The sequence below is a fragment of the Ciconia boyciana genome, chromosome 9 (assembly GCF_034638445.1).
Source record: "Ciconia boyciana chromosome 9, ASM3463844v1, whole genome shotgun sequence".
Classification (NCBI taxonomy): Eukaryota; Metazoa; Chordata; class Aves; order Ciconiiformes; family Ciconiidae; genus Ciconia; species Ciconia boyciana.
The window spans coordinates 17615363-17633545 of NC_132942.1; the positions used below are offsets into that span (position 1 = coordinate 17615363).

The following is an 18183-nucleotide window of genomic DNA, read 5'->3' on the forward strand; positions in this document are numbered from 1 at the left end:
GAGTTATTATGGATCTGCAATAAGAAATTATACAAATATATAAAAGTCATAATGAGGCATTATGTTTCTTCAGCCTGATTCTGTCATCATATCTTAATATTCCTCCCAAAATGTATCAATTCCAAGACACAAATATTAAATTTCCAGTTAAACAATTAATTGTTACTACTAAACTTAAAGTTTTGCAGATTAATCCAACTAATGTTAGTAGTAATGTAAGTAGTTGTTGTCAGTTAGATGTAAGCTGTTAAAGATTAAACAGTGAAGTCACTGCATAGATTCAGCTACAAGCTTGGGACATACCAGACAGAGAAAGCATTGGAAGCACACATAGCAACAAGTATGTTATCTTAGGTGAGAATATAAGTAAGCATGTAACAAACCTTCAGTGGCAGGGTCTTGAACTGTAGAAGTCTCACTGATTCTTCACAGTCTCTAGACATTCTGACCTCTTGACCAATTTTAAAATTAAGGAATTCGCAAAGACTTTACAAACACATGGCCTTTCGTATGCACTGAAGTTTAGCATACCACCTTCTAAGGGTGTGAAACAATAATTGCTTTGTTATCTTTATTTTACAGTTCATCAGCCTACCTTACTTGCAAATGTGGTTGCAATTTAGCTCCTTCATTAAGTCAGATCCCAGAATACAGAGATTCTTCCCTGGAAGGTGACACAGAACTCTTTGGGAGTATGAAAGCCTAGCACAGAATCCCTTACTCTAGACCATATGGTTTCCAGCTAAAGATTCCTTTATTTTGGCTTGGCTGAAACATTCTTACTGAAGTGTCAAATTTTGACTTTATGCAATGTCTTTTTCAGTCCTCAGAATGCTTTTAACTTTCCTTCAGACTGTGAAAACAATTCTTGCTAGGAAGAATTATATTTCCCAAGCTACGTACAATGGCACAGACTCAATAAGAATTCAAGTTTTCAAAAGAGGAGGAATTGATAGGGGTAAAAACAGCAATAAATTTCTAATATCTGAAAGAAACTTAGACATGTAATTTTTTTTCCCTCCATTATTTCATATTTCTCCAGAACAAGTTAGGCTAAATAAATCACAGTAAAACTATCCAAAGCAATTTGTTACCTTAAAATAAGTTTGGCAGTTATTGCAATAGACAGTGTTTTACTGCAGATTTCAAATCACCATGAATGACACCACATACATCATCACCCAGGAGATGATGGTCTAAATGGGACTGCTATGTCAAAATCTAAGCTGTTTCTTGTCTTTGTGCCCAGGCTGATCTAAGCTTTTGAATTGTTCACTAGCTTAATTCAGTATATGAACAAAAGTAAAGGAATTCTCCCTCTGCAGTGGTCTAAAATTTATTCATTCAGTTTAACACACCGAAGGCTTAGACTATTTTGTCATATCTCATAAAACATCCCCAGACAGTCTGGATATCGCCTTCCAAACCTACATTTGTGGGAAGTTTACTGACCCGAAGCATAACATTTATCTTTGATACTATTAACAATAACCGAATGCTGATACAATCCTCTCACTGATATTAGACAGATTTTGAGTTGATTAAATGAAAAATTAATTTACTTCAGAAAGTGCATGCAGCAATCTTGAAACACGAAACTATTGATAACTTAGCCCCCATGTTCTGCACTGAGTTATTAACCCTTCCAACTCCAGCAAAGTGCAATTCTGACTTTGTAAAGCAAACACCATGTACTAAAAATAGAGCATTTCTCAAACTTTCGCTTAAAATTAAGATAACACATTCTTTTGCAATCAACCAATTTTGCCACACTTCTCAATGCAAGGGTACTATTTGCTGTTTATATGGAAAGAAGTATTGGATGGCAAGACTAATCCCTCCAACACAAAAGCCATGGCTACATTACCACAGCTTACTTACATCTGTGCTGCTTACTGTGTTTTTAGATTCAAACCATTCTAATTATTTGTTTCTCATCTTAGATATTTCATATGGTCCCAAGTACTGCATCACTACATCTCACAGCCTTCAATGTATACACCCTTCTATCATCTCTTTAAGACAGAGAAATACTTCCACTTTTTCAAGAGGGGAGACTTTGGTGTAGACAAGCAGTTTATTTGTCCAACAGCTGTCACTGAAATTATGCAACATAACTTCTTCCTCCCAAATCCCACAGTAGCATCTTTAAGACTAAAGACCCTTTTTCTCAGGCCTTGATCCACAACACCCTCCATTCTCCACAATGGCTTTATAGCAAGATCTCCACAACTCTGTCCTCTCAAAACCAGAGGCTGGATCTTACTGTATCTTCAGTTTTGTCCATAAACAGGTTTTAAGTTTGGTTCATATAACAAATATGCTAAGGATATAAGCCCTAGTGCCTAAATACTGAAAGGGAACCTCAGACACTGTAACAGAATAAATCCACAGAACATACAGACCCAGAGCTGACCAGTGACTCACAGTGCCACCTGCATGTGACACAACAAGGGGAAAGGCAAAAGCCAGAAAACTCTGGGAAGAAGAAAAAAACATTCTTGAAGAATTATTCCTGTTCCTTAGTTGTTGTCACAACCAGGAAAAAAAGAGAAGTTATGTACATGCCCAATTATTTCAAAGAAAAACGGAGTAGAAATTCCTTGTTCCACATAGCCGTTATGAATAGGGAACAAAATCCCACCAAAAAATGGGCACGGAGAAAACAATTTTTTTCCTGTGTGTGAGGAATGGAGAAGTCTTGAGTCCTTACAAGAACAAGCTTGCCTTTCTTCTGCTAAATGCAGAGAAAACCTAAGGTAGAAATGGCTTAAAGTATTAATATTTTGTGACCTGTTTGACTCCCATAGGTGGATTTCTTGTTAGTGAAAATATATCGATTTAAAATAAAAACTTATGACCTGCTAGCATATGGATCACTTAGCACTGTAAAAAGATTTAAGCTTTATACATTTTAGGGGAAACTGCTTCCGTAATAAACATTCCTGTGTTTTGAAAACTGCAATACACCATATTTTCTTCCATCTCTACACAGGTACAATAGGCGGAGTACTCTGAGAAACAGTTCTGCCTGGAAACACTAACCTAAGTTATCTTCAGAAGAAAGCAGAGTAGCAACCTACTATATATAGGCCTCCATTAGCCAGCTAGACTAACAACATTGGCTGTCTTCCAGGTAAGCACTTTCACTCTCTTAGACCCATAGGGAGCACTGCAATTGCATGCAAGCAGGGAGTAAAGGGAGGAGCAGAAAATGGGAATAATGCAGGGGGGAAAAAAGCAAGGATTTTAGGTAGCAAAGCAGTACTTCATTTTTAATGGAAACAAAGTTGCTTACTTTCATTTGTGCATTAATATTTTCCCCTCCTTTACTCTTTTTTTAACTCAGCTAGCTGAAAAGTCCAGCTGCTCTGTGCATAGATTAAACCTCAATGGTGTCTCATTAAAATGTATGCCACCAATCACATTTGACTTATATATATGAAAAATAAAAGTTACTCTCAGCTGAGCTGAAGCATTGTATGCAGAGCAACGTTCCTTCAGGGCACACAGCAGACTAAAGTTATTGAGGCCTCAGGCACAAAAAAGACTGAGCCGCTTAAAAGAGAAAACACCAGTAAGTAAACTGTCTTACTTCATTTCTACCTCCTTGTTCTTTCCCCTTCAGCAGTTTCATTGGGAGGGCTGGCACTTCAAAGGAGTCATCTTCTCTTGCACTTACTTGTCTTTCTGCAGTTGGCAGAACTGGACTGGTGGCTATAGCAGAGATCAGACGAAAGAAGATCCTCTACTTCTTAGAAGTAGAAACCTGGAGGAGGTTTCTTCAGAGAAACCCAGATTCTGCAGAACAGCAGTAATCTTGCTCCATAAAGATATCTAGGGCTCAGAAACTGAAACAACTACAGAAGTGACCAGCAGGGAAGAACCACCAGGTCTGGGTGACAGGTCATGAAAGATCAGGGAACTAACTCTTGCCTATCAGCCATAGGGAAAACATTTGCAAGACCTACCTGCAATGAACAGCAAGAGTAAAACCTTTCAAAAGAAAGCAAAAGCCAATGGCAAGCACAACGGACAACTGAACCTAGAGGAGGCGGCTGACAATTTCAAGGCAGGAGTCAATATTGTCCTAGAAACCAGTCTGCCAAAGAGAGGAGAAACAGACTGTGTTACAACAGCTTTGTGTGGCTGCGGTAGAAGGAAACAGGCAGAGACAAACACTGAACAAAGGAAAGACTGCTCAGAGGCAGTTCCCTTACTATAGGCCTTTCTGTGCTGTGTCTCATCTCTCTGCTCTCTCTCTTCCCCCTTGTAACCTCCTAGCATTAACTTAAGTACTATTTTACCCACTTGGATATAAACATATTTAAACATCATTTACTTAATATATTGTTTTGGATGACTGGGCAGAGAATACAGTAATTTCACTTGCTTCTGTGTGGAAGTCAAAACAATACAAATTCCTGCCCAGTTTATATTCTCATTTCCTCTCTGTCCACTCTGATGTGTTCTGTCCCACTTCTGAGGCCACCTGGGGATATCTGATTTAGCTATAGCTAAAGCTGAATACCTTCTGAGTTGGGAAGTTAACCCCAGTAGAAATGTCTTGCTGGTCCAGCTTGCTCCTAGCCAGGAGGTTTGCCAAGACCAGAAAGCCGTAGCATTGCAGCATCAGCAGTAGTTTCATACTAAGCCAAAACTGTAGTGTTCAGTAAATGCCATTGTCTTACTGAATCGTTTCCAGACAGCATTGAGGGATTTGACCATTTCCAGAGCATGTTGAATAACACCGCCCTAACTATTCAAAAAAGGCTAGCAACACTTAATATATATTTCTGGCATTTTCCCAGCTGGATTCAGGGCACAAAAAAAGGCCCATCCTTCTGTATTCTGACTCAGAAGTTTACTGCAACATATAAGTTTAGTACTGAATAACCTTCTAATATTAGCAATAGTCAACAAGTTATATAGGTTGTTAGAATTATCCGGTATTCAGAGAATAAAATTATGGCAGCTTTTAGAAATAAACTACACTCTTAAAAAATCAAACTGTGTTATATCAATATTAATGAGCTAAATGTTTTAAAACAGTCTTTAAAATTAATGCAGGTAAATATCATTCCTGTTGAGCTTGCAACTCTTCTCTCAACCTGAGGCTCTTTCTAACCCTCTATTCTAGTTCATTCTTCATATGCAGCTTCTGACCTTGTATTGCTCCTTTTACCCATTAAAACCTCCACTGTTTTAATAGTGCTGTGGGTAGCTAGGTTGAAATATAGTTGCATTTAAATTCAACTTGGTGCTTGGTTTCTGTGTTCTATAAAGAGGAACAAATGGTTGTCAAGAGATCCTACCCTCCTTTTATCTTCAGTATGAAGTCATATTTTAGTCCCTTTCTAGCTTAATAAAGTAGTAATTACAGCCAAGAAATATAAACATTTTCTTAAGAGCTTAGGTTCTTCCCTAACTAGCTTGAAAAAAAGCCAAAAAACAAATAAACCAAAAAACTCAGAAGAGAGTGCAATCTCAGTTCTTTAATACAGAAGAAAAATTCAGTATGGAAGTATTTCCCCTACCTCCTCCCTGATTAACATCATCAAACAGTGCCTGAGCTATGATGAGCTTTTTTTGTGCCATGATGAGTTGGAGGGCATGGATTAGCCTGCAAGTGCACATGTACAGTAGATCAAATAATGCATTGATTTGAAGAAGTGAACAAGTCAGTGACCTTGGGGGCGTTCATCTATAAAAGAACTTACTAGAGATGTGTAAACAGTGCCTCCTTCATAACCAATTTTTCATTTACAAAAGATCAGATGTTTCATGAAAGCTGGCAATTATACACAGAAACATAAGTTCTCCCAGACAGCACATTATCATTTTTATTTCTCTTACACGCAAGCTCTCCCCAAATGCCCATTCAGTTCTATTTTCTACTTACAATGAAATGAGAGATTTCAAGCCTTTGAATGCATCAGGCGCAATGTCAGATATTTGATTCTTGCTGATGTCTCTGTAAAGAGGAGGGAGGATTAAAAAAAAATTTGTAAACAGGAATTTGATGAAAATATTTTAGCTGTAGTTTATTGGAAGAATATACTTGATACAAAACCAGAACTAAAAGATCATATTACCTCAGATAGGACATAGGTAGGCAAATTCCAGGAATGATCAGAAAACATCAGTCAGTACAACAGGCCATAGCCTCAATAAATTGGCAGCTCCCCTGTTAATAAGGTCTTTCATTTTATGGACTTCAAAACAAAGAGTTTTATGAAGAGCTTTGAAGAACAACAGTGAGGTAACCCATTGAATAAAAACAGTTGATAAAACCATCTTAACAACTATTAATAATGGAGATCACATTGTGACTCTGTGGGGTGGCCCTCAAGCATGAGGAGCAGCCTGTGACAAAGCATAAAGGTTGTCTGAATATTTAAATGCAGGCATGGAAACCTAACTCTGTAACAGTACAGAAGATCATATTTTGATTATAAGTGAAATGATAGATAAGGTGAGGTTCTAAGGTAGCTGGAAAGTGCTGGCTGGACATGCATTAAGGAAGACGGTGGGATTAATGGTGTCAGCATGGTGTAGGCACCAGGGGAATGGCTTCTGAGGCAGCAAGCCTGTTTGTCTAAGAGAAGAAACCTTGTGGTAAATGAGATGCAAAGATGAACATATTCATAAATACCAGAAACATGTAGTATAGTCAAACAAAATTCCCATCAAAACCCTAGGAAATTCCACTAAGGGTTAGTCTCAATTTATATGAAACAATATCAGTAATTCTTAGGATGATAAAATTCTTCTGAAGTAAAACTTGTCCCACACCATCTCTGTTTAATACCAATGGGAAAGAGGATGGGAAACAGACTACCCAGCCTCTGAACCCAAAGCAGACACCAGTGTCACTGAGGAGTTCGGCACTATACCAGTGATGTTTGGTTTTTAATGGCCTAGAGAAAACAAGCAGCGCAAAATTCTACCATGACCTTGATCTGGTGAGGCAGGTGAGAAGATGGTCGACAGAGCACTGGCAGGTCTGCCTAGAGTTTTCAGACACTAGGGAAAGCCTTCAGGCATCTGAATGGAAACTGTGGACCTTTGAAGCCAGCAGCACTGTGGGGAACACCTAGCACATTGCAGACCCTGTCAGGGAGCCCCAGCAAGATTCCACCCTTTCAGCTATGATGTGAGTGGAATTCAGTTATAGCCTGCTGTCATTTTCAAGGGAAAGTGTGTTCCTGGTTTGGAAAACACCCTTCAATTTTAATCATAACCAACCAAGTACACAAAGATAAATATAGACTAAGCCACAATTTCTTTATACATGGAGCCAAACTTACTACACTTGGGACCCAGATGCTCAGAACTGGGTGCCTTATCATGACTGTCACTGCAATCCAATCTTTCTGTCAATCAGTTCAACCAGGTGCTTAGCTACAGGCATAACTTTCAGCCACCTCGTTGCATTCACTGACAGTTGGTATCAGCTTGTATCAGTCGTATCAAATCTTTTCACTGATAGCTGAAGCTGGAGTAATACAGTATTTCACATACATCTTCACTGTTATTTCCACTGGGGCACATGCTAAGGATCCCAGTCAGACTCTAAATAAACATCACTTGAACAATAACTTAGGAATCAGAAAGTAAGAAGGTTTTCCATTCTATATACGTTTCGAGCTACAAATTCCGTTGGTTAAAAATTTAATGGAGTCCTCTAACTGTTTTCAAATCTAGCCACAGAAAGTGGGATTTTCTTTGGTTCTTTTATAGGGTTTGGTTCTTTTACAAGGCTCATGAAACAACTGCTCTGCAATCTACTGATGTTTTCTATTACAACATCCTGCCTACAAGGACAGCATTCAGTGAAGGTTTCTGGTTCTTCAGCTCAACTCACAGCAGCCAATTTTGTGACAGTGAAAGTAGGAATATTTATTTTTATACAAGTTTTTGTGAAACCTGTTTAGACTGTCTGGTAGCATTTGCTACTTTTTATCTAGTCATTCCTATGTAAGCAGAAGTCTGACGTGAATCTGTGCTATCTATTTATTGAGGAACATATTAAAACCTATTACGATGACATGAAAACATGAGTTTGCTGAACAATGACAAGCATCTGAAAAGGGGCATCTATAGTTTTTGAAACAAATATTTCAGCACTATTTTGTTGATTTCCTACATTTCAACATTTCCATCCTTTCTCTCTCCCCATGTCCGGATGCTAATGAGTGTATAACTAACAGTGCCTGAATGTGCATAAGTGCCATGCTGGGTGATGACACTCACTCACTTCATGCAGATGCACTACAATCAGCATTAGAAGATAATTAGACACATTATTTCCTTTCCATTAGAGCCCAAGCTCCACTGCTGTTGGATAAGGAGGCTCCATCTCCTTCTGACTTGACTGAGGTGAAGGGATTCAATTATGTCCTTGTACTTTTGTTCCCTTCCTTTGGTCTGCTTTGGTAAGATCATCCCATTCTGTGCTTGATTTACACCAAGACAAAGAGATAAGGGTTTTTCTAACCTGCACAACTAAGTCAATTGAGATCACATAAGGCTCATTTTCATAGTTTAGGGTATCTCTGAATCCTTCAGTGGAAATGTGGCTCTTTAGATGGAAATGTAATAAACTTATCAGGATTCCACCCAGGCAAGGAATATATTAGTCACCTCATACTAGTCTCCCTGCACCTCTGACAGCACGGTAGAAATCTTCTTTCAAAAGGTTGTTGAACACACCTTGGAGGGTGGCTGTGCTCAGTTACCAATTAGGGACATAAATTGTTTTTGACTTTGCACCAGGGGAGCAAGGATACTCTGTGAGTCACTGTATAACATATGACTGTATGGCTTAAATGTCTTTACTGTAAAAGGTTTTGAAACAAAACAGATTTATTTTTAGATGCAGCCAAATGCAAAATTATTAATAGCATTGGATGAATATTCTCTTTGTTGACTAACATTATTAGAAACAGATTACTTGATTATCTCTAACACGTAAAATGGACTGCTCTCATTTGACAAGAGTACTCGGCAAAAATCCATGTCATATATGGTTTAGTTTTTAGAAGCTTCCTAACAAAAGTAGCAACACCACAGAGCTACTGGGAGTACTGTGAAATCTCAATGTGTTTTCTGCTAATATATGGTAAAATTAATTTAGCAACATGAAACGCCACTACAAGCATCAGAGCTAGAGAGGTACAACCACGTCTTTCAAAGTGGCTCTATGTACTTGGCTCTTAGTCTTGTGCTACAAACTGGTTAGTTAAAAGCCTCAGAAAAGCAAAGACAAAATGGGAGGTAATACCATAAACTTTGGAACACGTAGGCTGGAAGTTACAGAACTATGTTACAAGCACAACTGCTACGTAAATGAATTCAAAATGGCATGTCTGGGCTTGGATACTTCATGCAATAATGACAACAACTTCTGTCTCTGGAGATGGGATGTATCTCCTTCAAGCCCCTCAAACCTCTTCTAAAGCCCTTGAATAATTGAGCACAGAGCTAGGACCTGTTACATTCACCCCAAAATCAGGGGAACCATCACCCCAGAGTATATAATTCAACTGCATATTTGAATCCTACAGGTGCCAAATCTTCCTTCTGAGACAGATACATTTAGCTTCATGTAATTAATTGTGTGAGAATATGATGAACGACACGACACAAAAGATTTCAGCTCCTTGGCTAAAACCCAGTCACCAAAATAACTCTCCCATCCTGGAAGCTATTGAAGAGACATTCTAAATAGCAAACTTCAGCTAGATGCAAATATAACACTTGAATTAATATACATACTACATCTCCTAGCATCTTGACCTATTAATATCAAGTCATATAAAGATCATCTTGGACAACTGGCTCTTACCTAAAAATTAATCTCAGTTATCCAATTATTTAAGAAAAGGAAACTGCATAATCTTGCAGGAAATACTCAGTAAACAATCAAAATACTGAGACTGCAGCAAGTGAGCAGGCTATTATCCCTAACTTTCTTGCATATTTATTAACGAGAAGGAGAAAAATACAATATAATTCCCAATGTTATGCTAATACTATCCTCTGAATTATATAAAAATATTATTAAAATAATAATTAATAACAACAACAATAATAACAATAATGTTCTTAATTTGTACCCTGGGTAGTGCATCAATTAATTAAATCAATAATCTTCATGCTATTGCGCTGCTCATTGAAATCAAAGTGACAGAAATTAAGAAAGGCTGATGACTTCAGTGATATCGAACATGTCATTCCTCTATAAGGAAGAGGATGGATAATTCTTTTGTTTTAAGAGGTAGTCTTTTGACCAAAGTCTATTTTTGTGTTAACAATACTGGGAATCTTGCACACTGAAAAGATTATGTCAATAATCTCTTCAAATAGTGGAACAAATGTCCTCAATTAAACTTTATGTAATAACAGTGATGCCCAGTTTAGAGCCTCACTGTCCAGCAGAAATAAAACTCTAACAAGGAGACAGGTCAATAACCAAATGGCAAAACATCGTGTTTGTTATGGGACGTTCTGCAGCCTAACTATCTATACCAAATTCTTCCACAAAATGCTGTCATGTTAACTAAGCTTTGATACAGATCATCTGGCACAGTAACTTATTATTTAACTATGAGTTCAGATCTCAATGAGTATGCCAATTATACTCCAGAAAGCTCTTAACACAACTAGCTAATGGAATTCTGCTGTGAAATTCTAACATTAATCACTTCACATAGTAAGTGCCGCATTGGGTTGAGCAGCTAGTCAAGTTAAAGAACAATTTTTTGGTCAACTCCCATAAAACTAGAGTTCACCAGTCATGAAAAATGAGAGGACAGTAAAACATTGCCAAAATCTAAAATTAGTCATACCTCAGAAAGAACTAAGTAGTGAATTTAATAATGAAAAAGTTACAAGTTAGGGCACTGAAAAGGGATCCATCATTTTTCACTGAAATTACCATCTTGCTATCTAATACAGTACTTCTTTAAAAATACATACAGCTATATTGAAAGTAAGACAGAAGAACAGAGACTCTATAAGATTGATGATTTGACCTGTTAAATATTAAGATCCATATTTACAGCTCTTCAGCTCTAGGAACTTGATAAGTTTGGACTGGCAAACACAGTAAATTTTACCCTTAAATCCAAAGGTACAGTACAAGTTCATTTCAGTTTCCAAAAGCATTAGCTATCTGATAATGCAGTGTCTTCTGTGAAATGAGCTGACATTTCTGTGAAATGACCAGTAAGTATTGTTCACATCAGAAAAAGAACTGTAAAGGCACCTTTTTAGCAGTCTTAGCACTGAGCTACAAAGCCTGAATGACTTCTGGAAGTTACTGGTCCAGTGGTACCCATCAACATCTTAATACTTTAGTGAAGTGGGAGTAACTTGTTTTACCATTGTCTGTATCATTGTACTACTGTCACAACATCTCTCATACATCACTTAAAAGATCGACCAGGGGGAATGCCCTGGTTATCTGCATGACAGTGCTGCTGAAAATCAGAATATTTTTTTTTTAAATTCAAAGAGAAAACACAAGAGCTAATAAGAAAAGAATTGTCTGGGTATCTACTGGTGATGAAGAAATAGAGAAAACAAGCTCCAGCAGGTTTCTTCTAAACAGTCAAGCCATTTCAGCATCATGACATTGAATGCACTACAAAAAAATCCTAACTACTCTGCAAGAACATGCACTCCTGCTATAACTGGGGTCAACTAAATTGAAGTGGTGCAAGCAGATACCAGAATGAATGAGAGAAAAAAATAGAACTTAAAATCTTTTCTGAGGAAGCAGATTTGAAGTTTGAACAGTCCAACAACTAATTAGCTCACATCATTTATAATAGGAAGTGAAATTAAGCATTATTAAGGATTTCATGCACTGTTAGGCATCCTGAACCAAATTCCATTGTTGCTTACACTTTGAAGAGATTATTTGTGCAATCCCCAGTGATTTCAACATAGAAATTGCCAATATGTTTCTAAAATAAAGATACTGAACCTGAAGCTAGAAGATTCATGATTGCTTTTGCGTGTTGGTCTTATTAAAACTTACATTCTCTTAAGCTTCTTGTATTGGGTAAAAGCTCCAGGGGGAATGATTTTGATGAGGTTTTGTTCCAAACGTCTGAAAACAAACAAAGCAATATACATGTTAACTACACAATTATAGGACAGGAATAACATTAAACATGATAACAAATTCTTATATAAATATAAAAGAATTTTATAGAGTTTTTATGTGGAACAAATTTTTCTTTTGAAAGCCACTAAATGGAGAAAATACTGAGAAAATAACTTCAAAAACAAAATCATCTCACTGATTACACTAAATCTGTATAGAAAAAAGTCACAGGTATAGAAACTGCATCTTTAAAGCTCATGCAATTAATAAAAAATAGTGGGTATATTTTATTACTACTTAATCAAAGTTAAGGTAGAAAACACAGATGCTTTCCTTGACCAGCTGTTGTAAATAGAACGTAGCTATCTAAACTAAAAGCTATGTTGTGTTGTGACAGCTTAATAAGCAGATTAATAATACTATCAGAGTGACTCAGGAGGCAACAGTCCGTGGGAACATGCTGAAAAACAAAGTGGAATTCACTGCAATATGAATCCAGATTTTTAGGAGCGGCAGGAGAGTCTATGTTAAAGCAGAGCAAAAAAGGACTGTATCTTCCTATTTTAACTACCAAATAGTGAAGGTATTCTAAAATATGGTCCAGACTACATGAAAATGCTGTTGTTTTCATTTCTGAGACTTGGTTTGAAAGAAGTATTCTTTATGAAGTATCATAAATGAATGTATCACTAACATAAAATGCAAGCAACTTTAAGATACCGCATACAGTAACCACTAAGATTAATTTCTGTTCCTTCCCAGAAGTATTTTCAAGTCTTTGTCAGCAAGTTCCCCAAATTCCTGCTAAAAGGACTGTCTTCTCCTCAGATGAACTCTAAATATTAATCTCAATTAGAAATGTAAAAGTAGATCCCCATACAACAAATTCAAATGACCATGGCAGCTAAAATTCTATAATCAAGAGTTGGAACTGAAGGCAAAATTTGATTTTGCCTACTCTTTACTTATTATTCAAAGGTTGTGTATTTTTTCCAAAACTATCATAAAAAGAAACAGTTTTAATAGCAAAAATCTGTGGTTGGAAATGGTTTAGAATTGAAATACAAAAACATACTGGAATGATGGAATGAATCACTCTCGTAATTTAGAGCTGCTGCAGCAATGCAGGGGGAGAAAAAATTTTCAAACCAGGAATGGAGATAAAATGAGATGCAGGGAGAAGTAAAACATGTTTTTTAAAGGACTTGGGAATAACATAGAGAAAACGTGTAAGGCCCATCAGCCCTCTATGGCATAGCATATCCTTCCGTTGATCTGTACTTTCAATAGACAAAAGAAAAATCCTCTTGAAAATAAGATATTTTGCCAGCTCAGTTATACTCTAAGAAGCTATTTAAGTCATGAATATTGTGATACTTGCACAGTTAACTTGTACAGTCAATGTGCATGCACTCTTTTATTTCTGTAGCAGTCTATTTTAAAGGTTGTGATCAGAGTTAATTCTATTCCTTGTTTTGTGATTTGAATTAGTGTCTGAGATTTCCCTTCCAGTTGGTCTAAATATAACGTACTTCATTTCTGGCAAGTCCACAGTGAAATGCAAATTGCTGTAAGCTTCAGCACGCTACTATTGTTGGGTGTTTGTCACCAGAATTAGCAGTACACATACTCTTCCCATAAAGGCTTTTTGTCAGCTTGCCAGTTTGGTGTTTAACTCCTCCCAAGTATTTCTATGCAGACACTTCTAGGAACAAAAGAGGCCCATGCCTGTCTAATTCCCTTGCCTTATGAATGGAAATTGGGGGTTCACACATGCTGCACATAGACTCAGCATAGCAGTCCTTACAGGGAAACTCAAATATAGTGTTGAGGGGAAACATGGCCCCTTTTTATAATCACTTAAAATTCCAAGGAAATTTTAGTGACTCAAGGGTGGAAATATACACAGAAATTTTGCCCCCAAAGGGCAAAAAAAGCCAGAATTGGAATAGCCACAGATCCCGAGCAATAAGAAAAAATGAAATTTCTAGAAAAGGTGGAGAGGAATACAGAAAAAGAGTTGTTTGAGAGAGCTACCTTCTAAAGCAGTACTGAATTCTTCCCCCTTTCCTACAAAATTTGCAGCAGATGGCCTGTACAGAAATAGATGTTGTCTATTTCAACAGAAATTTCAACAGTATTTCAACAGAAAGGCTGTTGTCATCTGCTGCTATATTGTCACCTTAGCACCTTACATTTTTTTATTGTATGAAGCTCTTTGTAAATGAAGGACTAAAGACTACACATAACACATTATGCTTAGTGCACTACATTTTGCAGATGCTACCAGAGAAGCAACAAGCAGTACCGTATGTTCTCATCAGGGTGTGTTTGCAGGTGGACTCCAACTTGGGCACAAAATGCAGCTGATCTTGGAGTATTAAGTAAAGTGCAGCATTAAATAAGGAGGTATTTTAAAAGTATGAAGCACTAATCTGACTTCCATTTATTTTTTTCATAAATGCATGTTATAGATTGGCAGGTGTAGGATGAAAAACACAATGCAGTTACACAACTAAAATAGTAGAAAACAAATTATTTGTATTAATACTTTGTGCTTTCACCTCATCTGAGCTCATAAATGACATGTGAAGGACAGTAGAGGATTAAAAACCTCTAGGAAACACTAGATTTTGAGAGAAGGGGTGTTGGCAATTTCAAGGTGACGAAGGCTTAATTATAAACCAGTGTTATTCATGATATAATGGGAAGCTGCTGCTAGAGGTGCCATCTTTCAAATAAAGTGAAAAACAGAGTTCTTACCTAGTGTTGTAATTTTTTTCTCCAAAAAGTTAAAAGCTAATTTAAATTTTACAGCCACATTTTTTTTCAGAGAAAATTGCCTAGTTTACCTAGAACATGACCTCTGGAAAACTGTATTTTTCATGGTCTAACCCTGCATACTCTGAAGTGCTGTCATACACTATAAAACCACCTGTGCTAGTGCAAAGGAACATTGGTGAGTTCATTTTTTTTGTGTATCACCAGAATATACTACAAAATAATTTTACAACACATTTGAGAACTCTGTACAAGAGACACAGTCCTAAAAGGCTAAATTTTGATCATTTGAACTACCATCCCCCACATTTAAGATTTCTTACAACTCAATAAAATTTTCCTTGATTTTCCTCTGGTATATCATAATAAGATCTATTTAAAAGACTTCACAAGTAGAATTCACAAAACTATTAAAATAAATTGGCCACGTTCAAACCTCTCAGGGGCTTTTGTTCCTCCTTTCAGTTACCCATTTCACTGTGCCATGTCGCCTGCTGCCAGCTGTATCGCTTAGATGAATTGAAGCATATCTCCCCTCTTCTGACACACAGCAATGCTCTGTCTGCCTCTCGAAGCTTTATTTTAGAGTCTTTGACAACAACATCAAAGGACAAGAACAATTTCCTTTCTCTTCTCTAACATATTATCAGACATTGGAAAGTATGAAGGCCCAATGGATTCAGATGCATTTTTCTTGCAATAACATGATGTTAGACAGGATAAAGTCCTCCTTCTTCCCACTCTCTTTAAATGACTTTGCAGCAATGAGAGCAAAAAGTAAACATATTGGAGAAAAAAAACAAAACAAATGGGGAAACTATGCAGTTAAATATGAAAAGTCCAGATATGGTTATGAAATATGAAATAAATGAAATTATGAAATAAATATGAAAAATCCCAGAGTAAAGAATAGGCACTCATATTCCCATGCTAATCCATCTCAAAATTCACTGAGGTGCAAATCTTTTCATCACCTCCTCATCTGCCACCTGTACTGCTCACACCCAGGATGGCAAAACACAAAGGATAAAAAATTCTGCCTAATGCTGCCTTCGCAGAGCCAGCTCACACTCTCAGGAGTGACGAAGGCATTTGTCTTCAAGAGTGATTCCCCCTGCAGAGTGGGGGAGACAGACGTATTAATTTGGGCCTTAACTCTCTCTCTTTCATTGAGAGAAAGAAAGAATTTGTTATTTGGGTCTCTAATGGAGCAGTTTGCTAGCAATTTTCCCATTTCAAACACTGTCTCAGCTGCTAATGTGTAATGTTTTGTCAAGCTTACCTACCCATAACATAGACAAATTACTAGCTTGGAGAAAAAGAGAGAGGGAGTGAAGCATCAGTACTGATAATTCTTAGCTGTCAGATGAATAGAGCCTACAAATGAGACAGCCATGCTCTATTAACAGTGCCACTGAGCTCTTGCCTGAGATGTGTCAGAAAAGTCCCTCTGCATTGGACAGTCATAAACTTCCCTGCTGGGAGAGAGAGAAAGCCAGTGAATGAGCCAGACTGCTCTGGACCACATCGCTCTGCTCCCAGCGCCGGGGCTCTTTCGGGCTTGAATCACTCAGGCAGCCAATAGCCAAAAGCAATCTCCGAGGCAGAGAAAGTGTATGAGATTAGCGTGCAGCAGTAACCTGTAGCACACTCACGTCTGGCAGGGTGCATGCAACCTGCGTGAAGGTTGTTGGGAAGAGCAAAGCCCTTGCTTTTCTCCTGCCCTATAAGCAGGGATTTGCAGGGAGCTGGTTAAGGACTGCTTGGGGAAAATAAGTAGCATGTGCATCCCCCACAGTGACAAAGCCCAGGGCTGGGGAGAACCATTTGTATTAGGAAGGAGGAAACTTCTAGAGCACGTAACAATCAAGAGAGAGACTGTTGCTCCTTGCCAAGGAGTGAGAACTGGCTTATAAAAGCTGCTTGGACCATTATCTTACATTTATCTCATATTTTGGACTTACATATCTTGTACATTTTGGACTCTGGCGAAGAAAAGTCCACAGATATATTTTCAGTATTTAAGAATAAATCATACTTAAAATCTGGTCTTCTTACTACAAATATGGGCTAGATCTGATCCCTGTCCTGACCCCTATTTTGCCTCTTCATTTGAAATATAAGCTTTATTCCTACCATGCACAACAGGTTCAGGTAGCTGCACCCAAAGACAGCTCTGGATAGGAGGCACCTTTGTTGGGAAGGAAGGAATCCAGTCAGAACCTGTGGCTTATTCTGCAGTGAAAAACGTAGAAGCCGCGGTCATTGCCCTTTACACCACAGCACTGCAGCACTGCACAGGGCACTTCTCTGCAAAGTGCAAGGCAAAAAATCTGCAGTCCTGTTGCTTCAGAAAGTCTTTATGGACCTACATTACCAAGGAACAGCCTTTTTGTGGTCTCTCACCCCTCAGTTCTCTGACAGATAGAAAACAAAGTGCTTTGGGATGGCAGGACATTCAGCATTTTAAATATCTGTGCTTACTACTTGTTTTAACAGACAGCTAAAGCCTTCAATCTCTACATCAGCCAAAGACTCCACCACCACTATAAAAACCCTAAACACATAGGGTTCTCGAAGACTTTTATACTGCTGCGTTTCATCGCAATACCTGAATAACTTCCAAATAAAATTAATAATATGTATTATAAATCCCTCTCATTGAGTCTGCCTTAGGAACTGGAGAGCTAAGAGCCAGTAAACTGTCTACCTATATTAACAGAAGGTGACAACTAGAGTTTCCCTTCGTATTCCAACGTTTGGTGTTGATTTTCAGGGTCTAGCTGTCGAGCTCCTGCTATAGCTTTAAAAAGGACTTCTTCTTAACTATTCACCTACGGGCAGATCTTCAACAGACAAAATCCTATCAAGAATGAAGTGACTTTTCAACATAAATCTACCTAGGAAGCTACATAGATAATTCTGCTCACCAAAAGACATCTTTCAGAATGAAACCAGATGTTTTGATATGTTCCCTGATACCACGGTGTTCATCTAAAAGTAGTGCTAGTGATATTGGATCTTCTGACATACCACAGTGAAGTTAGTTTAAGCTGACACAACTCTGTAGTTGAGCAGTTGGTCAGGTATCTACTGGTAAATGCTGAATTTGTAATGGCATTCACATTATGAATCCACCAGCTCTGTTGTGGTATGTTAATTTTGCATCAAATGTGGTACAGACAAACAGGAAGACACCAGAGAAATCTGTAGACTGGTATTTTGCAAAACAGTTTTTGACATAACACCAATGTCTCTATCAATATAAACAGCCAGAATGCAGT

At 37.7% G+C, this 18183-nt stretch overlaps 1 protein-coding gene across 2 annotated transcripts in view; it reads right to left on the minus strand.

The window, feature by feature from the left end:
- SLIT3 (slit guidance ligand 3) overlaps positions 1–18183 on the minus strand; it is a 538149-nt gene that overhangs the window by 160023 nt on the left and 359943 nt on the right. For both annotated transcript variants that reach the window (XM_072873643.1, XM_072873644.1), the window contains 2 exons: positions 12050–12121; positions 5903–5974 (listed from right to left, as the gene is read on the minus strand). In XM_072873643.1, the coding sequence (XP_072729744.1) occupies positions 5903–5974; positions 12050–12121 (144 nt within the window). The remainder of the gene's footprint in view (positions 1–5902; positions 5975–12049; positions 12122–18183) is intronic.